The 8,410-nt window shown below is 41.0% G+C and overlaps 2 protein-coding genes across 3 annotated transcripts in view; one reads left to right on the forward strand and one right to left on the reverse strand.

Moving 5' to 3' along the window:
• The window catches only part of LOC118025178 (olfactory receptor 139), a 274,130-nt gene that overhangs the window by 62,561 nt on the left and 203,159 nt on the right, over nt 1-8,410 (reverse strand). The window lies entirely within an intron of this gene.
• On the forward strand, nt 230-1,625 carry LOC118025187 (olfactory receptor 3A1). Its single transcript, XM_035027526.1, has one exon. It carries the CDS (start codon nt 242-244, stop codon nt 1,187-1,189), a length of 948 nt encoding a protein of 315 aa, XP_034883417.1. The 5' UTR covers nt 230-241; the 3' UTR covers nt 1,190-1,625.

Below are 8,410 nucleotides of genomic sequence, written 5' to 3' on the forward strand. Positions count from 1 at the left end.
AATAAATAAATAAATAAATAAATAAATAAATAAATAAATAAATAAATTCTTTTACGCCTATGGGGGAAGGCAAAGGTTCTTCCTGAGACTTCTGTTTTTTAAAAGTAATCAGTCTAAAATAATCCACATGCCATTTGGGATGGCAAATTTTGCTGCTCCACAGAGTCGGTTTCTTCTTTTTGAATCAATATATTGAGAGGAATGATTCTTTTTCTCCTTGGATGTTTCCTTGCAGGAAATAATGCAGTCAAAATTTGGGGCCAATAGAACAGCCATTACTGAGTTCATCCTGTTGGGCTTGGTGGAGACACCAGAGCTGTGGCCAGTTGTCTTCGTAGTCTTCCTCTTTGCCTACCTGGTCACAGTCGGAGGCAACCTCAGCATCCTGGCTGCCATCTTGGGGGAGCCCAAACTCCACACCCCCATGTACTTCTTCCTGGGGAACCTATCAGTGCTGGATGTTGGGTGCATCACCGTCACCGTTCCCTCGATGTTGGCTCATCTCCTGTCCCACAAGCGTACAATTCCCTATGGAGCCTGCTTCACACAACTTTTCTTCTTCCATCTCTTGGTTGGGGTAGACTGCTTCCTGCTGACAGCCATGGCCTATGACCGATTCCTGGCCATCTGCCAGCCCCTTACCTACAACACCCAAATGAGCCAGAGAGTCCAGAGGATATTGGTGGCTGTGTCCTGGGCTTTAGCCTTCACCAATGCACTGACTCACACAGTAGCCATAGCCACACTCAACTTCTGTGGTCCCAATGTGATCAATCACTTCTATTGTGACCTCCCACAGCTCTTCCAGCTCTCCTGCTCCAGCACCCAGCTCAACGAGCTGCTGCTCTTTGCTGTGGGTTTCATAATGGCAGGTACCCCCTTGGCTCTCATCATCACCTCCTATGCCCATGTGGCAGCTGCAGTTCTACGAATCCGCTCTGCTGAGGGCAGGAAGAAAGCCTTCTCCACATGTGGCTCTCACCTCACCATGGTGGGTATATTCTATGGTTCAGGTATATTTAATTACATGCGACTTGGTTCAGCCAAACTTTCAGACAAGGATAAAGGGGTTGGGGTCTTCAACACTGTTATCAACCCCATGCTGAATCCAATCATCTACAGCCTCAGGAACCCTGATGTACAGGATGCCCTCTGGCGGGTGCTCAAGGGGAAGTGGTCACTAGCTTGACAAGGTCTTGAGGTCTGGAATGTCACCCACTCATTTTCTCTTTCTGAACTAAAAGAGAAATACTCTAAAGCCAGTAACTAAGACAAATGTTCCATAATTGCTTCTGTCTCCCTACACATGAGGATATTTTGTTAGGGATAATAGTTATTGTTTCTCAAAGAGGCTATGCCCAATTTATAGACAATAAACGTGTTAAGCTCTGCTAAGGCCAGCCCCTTTGACAAATTACAACTTCAGTCCCTGCATGCTCCTTTTTCTGTGTAGAAGTGAAACCTCGAGCCTTGACTATTACAAGTTCATATCACACAGTTTGGTTATAATCTGGGTTCCCAAAAATATCCAATCAAAGTCCTCCCCACCCCCACCCTCACCCAATAGTAAGTCATGTGATTCCCTCAAGTTCAGGTATGGATGGTCTGTTATAAAACATGGGCCTAGAGATCAGAATCATTTTATTTTTCCTGTCAGGTTTCTACAAAGCAAAAAAAGCACCTCAATCTTTTCCTATCACACAAAGATACCATGGGATATAGAGGGGACGAAGGGGAGTTGTATTGGGTATGTGTTCTCTAGTAACTCTGAAGACCATGATCCTTGTGGACAAATTTTTAAAACTTCATTAACACACATGACAAATCATAAAATGAATGTTCCTCATCTATCTTTCCTGATGTACTTCAAATCTTTTGAAAAGATAATCTTTTCTAATGTAAATATTATTTAAACATGAAAAAAATCCCAAACTACTCAATATGAACTTCCTCTCTAAATCCTCACTCTCAGTCCCCAGACCTTCCAGCTGAGATAATCCATATCTGTAAATAGCAATATTTCCCCTAAAATTTCCTTCCTCAGTAAGAGAGCAGTCTCTAACTTAGAACATTCTCTCATCTTGCATGCTGCTTCCCAGGCTTTTGTCCAGTCTGTATTTGGCTGTATTTTCCTTCTAACCTCTCTTTGAGATGCATTGCCCATTCTGGGCATCTCTACCATGCCACTGATGGTTCCTGATTCATTTCTCTAAAACATCCCTTTGACCTGAACCTGTGGCATGGCTTCTCCATGAGTTTTCATGGTGGTGAAAGTATTGAAAGGATCAGGTAAGATGGAGATGAAGAGAAAGGACATGAGGGAGGGAAGCAGAACAAGACTGGAGGTGGAGAGAGAGTTTGTGGGAAGATGAAGAAGAAAGATGGGAACTGGGGAGAAATAGGAGAGAACTGTAAGCAAATGGGCTGAGAAGAAAGGATCAAGGCACTGGAGAGGACCGATGGGGTACAGAGAGAGTGGAGATGAGAAAGATAGGGTAGAGAAATAAGATAAGATGCCTTGAGACAGTTAAAAGATCAGATGAAGGAAGGGGTGCAATAAAATTAGTGAGTCAGGAATGAAAGATGTGGGCTTCTGAACAGGGCAGCTTCTTGTTCTGTATGCCCAGCAATAACCCATTTATATGACCTTTTTAAAAAATTTTTATTTTATTATGTTATGTCAGTCACCATACAATACATCATTAGTTTTTGATGTAGTGTTCCATGATTCATTGTTTTTGTATAACACTCAGTGCTCCATGCAGTACATGCCCTCCTTAATACCCATCACCGGGCTAACCCACCGGGCTAACCCCTCTAAAACCCTCAGTTTGTTTCTCAGAGTCCAGTCTCTCATGGTTCTTCTCTGCACCCCCAAATTACTAGAACTCATACAGCAATTCAGTAATGTGGCAAGATAAAAAAATCAATGCACAGAAATCAGTTGCTTTCTTATAAACTAACAATGCAATTGTAGAAAGAGAAATTAGAGAAATGATTCCATTTACAATACCACCAAAAATCATAAGATACCTCGGAATAAACCTAACCAAAGAGGTAAAGGATCTATACTCTAGGAACTACAGAACACTCATGAAAGAAATTGACTAAGATACAAAAAGATGGAAAAACATTCAATGCTCATGGATCAGAAGAAAAAACATTGTTAAAATCTCTATGCTACCCAGAGCAATCTATACCTTCAATGCCATCCCAAACAAAATTCCAATGACATTCTTCAAAGTGCTGGAACAAACAATCCTAAAATTTGTATGGAATCAGAAAAGACCCAGAATCACTAAGGAAATGTTGAAAAAGAAAGACAAAGCTGGAGGCATCACATTGCCCGATTTCAAGCTATATTACAAAGCAGTGATTACAAGGCAGCATGGTACTGGCACAAAAACAGACATACAGACCAATGGAACAGACTAGAGAGCCCAGATATGGACCCTCAACTCTATGGTCAAATAATCTGGAGAAGTAAAAGAACTAAAATCTAACCAAGTAGAAATCAAAAAGGCAATCAAATATGGGGGCGCTAACTGCTAGAATGAATGAGGCAGAAGAGAGAATCAGTGATTTGGAAGACCAAATGATGGAAAATAAAGAAGCTGAGAAAAAGAGAGATAAACAACTACTGGATCACGAGGGCAGAATTCGAGAGATAAGCGATACCATAAGACGAAACAACATTAGAATAATTGGGATCCCAGAAGAAGAAGAAAGAGAGAGAGGGGCAGAAGGTATAATGGAGCAAATTATAGCAGAGAACTTCCCTAATTTGGGGAAGGAAACAGCCATCAAAATCCAGGAAGCACAGAGAACCCCTCTCAAAATCAATAAAAATAGGTCAACACCCTGACATCTAATAGTAAAACTCACGAGTCTCATAGACAAAGAGAAAATCCTGAAAGCAGCTCGGGAGAAGAGATATGTAACCTACAAGGGTAGAAACATTAGATTGGCAACAGACCTATGCACAGAGACCTGGCAGGCCAGAAAGGACTGGCAGGATATATTCAGAGCACTAAATGAGAAAAATATGCAGCCAAGAATACTCTATCCAGCTAGGCTGTCATTGAAACTTGAAGGAGAGATAAAAAGCTTCCAGGACAAACAAAAACTAAAGGAATTTGCAAACACGAAACCAGCCCTACAAGAAATCTTGAAAGGGGTCCTCTAGGCAAAGAGAGAGCCTAAAAGCAACATAGACCAGAAAGGAACACAGACAATATACGGTAACAGTCACCTTACAGGCAATACAATGGCACCAAGTTCCTATCTTTCAATAGTTACCCTGAATGTAAATGGGCTAAATGCCCCAATGAAAAGACACAGGCTATCAGATTGGATTAAAAAACAAGACCCAGGCGCCTGGGTGGCCCAGTTGATTAAGCGAATGCCTTTGGCTCAGGTCATGATCCTGGAGTCCCTGGACCGAGTCCCGCATTGGCCTCCCTGCTCAGCAGGGAGTCTGCTTCTCCCTCTGACCCTCCCCCCTCTCATGTGCTTTCTCTCATTCTCTCTCTCTCAAATAAATAAATAAAATCTTTAAAAAAAAAAAAAAACAAGACCCATAGATATGCTGTCTGCAAGAGACTCATTTTAGACCCAAAGACACCCCCAGATTGAAAGTGAGGGGGTGGAAAACCATTTACCATGCTAATGCACACCAAAAGAAAGCTGGGGTGGCAATCCTTATAGCAGACAAATTAGATTTTAAACCAAAGACTGTAATGACACTATATCCTACTTAAAGGGTCTATCCAACAAGAAGATCTAACAATTGTAAATATCTATGCCCCTAACATGGGACCAGCCAATTATATAAGGCAATTAATAACAAAAGCAAAGAAACACATTGACAACAATACAATAATAGTGGGGGACTTTAACAACCCCCTCACTGAAATGGACAGATCGTCTAAGCAAAAGAACAAGGAAAGAAAGACTTTAAATGACACACTGGACCAAATGGACTTCACAGACATATTCAGAACATTCCACCCCAAAGCAACGGAATACACAATCTTCTCTAGTGCCCATCAAACATTCTCCAGAATCGATCACATCCTAGGTCATAAATCAGGTCTCAACCGGTACCAAAAGATTGGGATCATTCCCTGCCTATTTTCAGACCACAATGCTTTGAAACTAGAACTCCATCACAAGAGGAAAGTCAGAAAGAACTCAAATACATGGAGGCTAAAGAGCATCCTACTGAAGAATGAATGGGTCAACCGGAAATTAAAGAAGAATTTTAAAAATTCATGGAAACCAATGAAAATGAAAACACAACTATTCAAAATCTTTGGGATGCAGCAAAGGCAGTCCTAAGAGGAAAGTATATAGCAATACAAGCCTTTCTCAAGAAACAAGAAAGGTCTCAAGTACACAACCTAACCCTACACCTAAAGGAGCTGGAGAAAGAACAGCAAATAAAGCCTAAACCCAGCAGGAGAAGAGAAATAATAAAGATCAGAGCAGAAATCAATGAAATAGAAACTAAAAGAACAGTAGGACAGATCAACAAAACTAGGAGCTGGTTCTTTGAAAGAATTAACAAGATTGATAAACCCCTGGCCAGACTTATCAAAAAGAAAAGAGAAATGACCCAAATCAACAAAATCATGAATGAAAGAGAAGAGATCACAACCAACACCAAAGAAATAGAAACAATTATAAGAACATATTATGAGCAACTCTATGCCAGCAAATTAGGTAACCTGGAAGAGATGGATGCATTCCTAGAGATGTATCAACTACCAAAACTGAACCAGGAAGAAATAGAAAACCTGAACAGACCTATAACCACTAAGGAAATTGAAGCAGTCATCAAAAATCTCCCAAAGAACAAGAGCCCAGGGCCAAATGGCTTCCCAGGGGAATTCTACCAAACATTTCAAGAAGAATTAATACCTATTCTTCTGAAACTGTTCCAAAAAATAGAAACGGAAGGAAAACTTCCAAACTCATTTTATGAGGCCAGCGTTACCTTGATTCCAAAACCAGACAAAGACCCCATCAAAAAGGAGAATTACAGACCAATATCCCTGATGAACATGGATGCAAAAATTCTCACCAAAATACTAGCCAATAGGATCCAACAGTACATTAAAAGGATTATTCACCACGACCAAGTGGGATTTATCCCTGGGCTGCAAGGTTGGTTCAACATCAGCAAATCAATCAACGTGATACAATACATTAACAAAAGAAGGAACAAGAATCATAGGATCCTCTCAATAGATGCAGAAAAAGCATTTGACAAAGTACAGCATCCTTTCTTGATCAAAACTCTTCAGAGTATAGGCATAGAGGGTACATACCTCAAGATCATAAAAGCCATCTATGAAAAACCCACACTGAATATCATTCTCAATGGGGAAAAACTGAGAGCTTTCCCCCTAAGGTCAGGAACGCAGCAGGGATGTCCACTATCACCTCTGCTATTCAACATAGTATTGGAAGTCCTAGCCACAACAATCAGACAACGAAAAGAAATCAAAGGCATCCAAATTGGCAAAGAAGAAGTCAAAATCTCACTCTTTGCAGATGATATGATACTTTATGTGGAAAACCCCAAAGACTCCACCCCAAAACTGCTAGAACTCATACAGGAATTCAGTAAAGTGGCAGGATATAATATCAATGCACAGAAGTCAGTGGCATTCCTATACACCAACAAAAAGACAGAAGAAAGAGAAATTAAGGAGTTGATCCCATTTACAACTGCACCCAAAACCTTAAGATACCTAGGAATAAATCTAATCAAAGAGACAAAGGATCTGTACTCAGAAAACTATAAAACACTCATGAAAGAAATTGAGGAAGACACAAAGAAATGGAAAAACGTTCCATGCTCATGGATTGGAAGAACAAATATTGTGAAGATGTCAATGCTACCTAGAACAATCTACACATTTAATGCCATCCCCATCAAAATACCATCCACTTTTTTCAAAGAAATGGAACAAATCATCCTAAAATTCGTATGGAACCAGAAGAGATGCCGAATAGCCAGAGGAATGTTGAAAAAGAAAAGCAAAGCTGGTGGCATCACAATTCCAGACTTTCAGCTCTATTACAAAGCTGTCATCATCAAGACAGTATGGTACTGGCACAAAAACAGACACATAGATTAATGGAACAGAATAGAGAGCCCAGAAATGGACCCGCAACTCTATGGTCAACTCATCTTTGACAAAGCAGGAAAGAATGTCCAATGGAACAAAGACAGTCTCTTCAACAAATGGTGTTGGGAAAATTGGATAGCCACAGGCAGAAGAATGAAACTGGACCATTTCCTTACACCACACACAAAAATAGACTCCAAATGGTTGAAAGACCTCAATGTGAGACAGGAGTCCATCAAAATCCTAAAGGAGAGCACAGGCAGCAACCTCTTCAACCTCAGCTGCAGCAACTTCTTCCTAGGAACATCGCCAAAGGCAAGGGAAGCAAGGGCAAAAATGAACTATTGGGACTTCATCAAGATAAAAAGCTTTTGCAAGGCAAAGGGAACAGTCCACAAAACCAAAAGACAACCGACAGAATGGGAGAAGATATTTGCAAATGACATATCAGATAAAGGGCTAGTATCCAAAATCTAAAAAGAACTCATCAAACTCAACACCCAAAGAACAAAGAATCCAATCAAGAAATGGGCAGAAGACATGAACAGACATTTGTCCAAAGAAGACATCCAAATGACCAACAGACACATGAAAAAGTGCTCAATATCGCTCGGCATCAGGGAAATCCAAATCAAAACCTCAATGAGGTACCACCTCACACCAGTCAGAATGGCTACAATTAAGAAGTCAGGAAATGACAGATGTTGGTGGGGATGCGGAGAAAGGGGAACCCTCCTACACTGTTGGTGGGAATGCAAGCTGGTGCAGCCACTCTGGAAAACAGTGTGGAGGTTCCTCAAAAAGTTGAAAATAGAGCTACCATACGATCTAGCAATTGCACTACTGGGTATTTACCCCAAGGTACAAAAGTAGGGATCCGAAAGGGTATGTGTACCCTGATGTTTATAGCAGCAATGTCCACAATAACCAAACTGTGGAAAGAGCCAAGTTGTCCATCGACAGATGAATGGATAAAGAAGAGGTGGTATATATATACAATGGAATATTATGCAGCCATCAAAAGGAATGAGATGTTGCCATTTGCAACGACGTGGATGGACCTGGAGGGTATTATGCTGAGCTAAATAAGTCAAACAGAGAAAGACATGTATCATATGACCTCACTGATACGAGGAATTCTTAATCTCAGGAAACAAAGTGAGGGTTGCTGGAGTGGGGGTGGGGTGGGAGGGATGGGGTGACTGGGTGATAGACACTGGGGAGGGTATGTGCTCTGGTAAGCACTGTGAATTGTGCAAGACTGTTGAATC

The sequence above is a fragment of the Mirounga leonina genome, unplaced genomic scaffold, assembly GCF_011800145.1.
Source record: "Mirounga leonina isolate KUSES-001 unplaced genomic scaffold, KU_Mleo_1.0 Mir_200, whole genome shotgun sequence".
NCBI lineage: Eukaryota > Metazoa > Chordata > Mammalia > Carnivora > Phocidae > Mirounga > Mirounga leonina.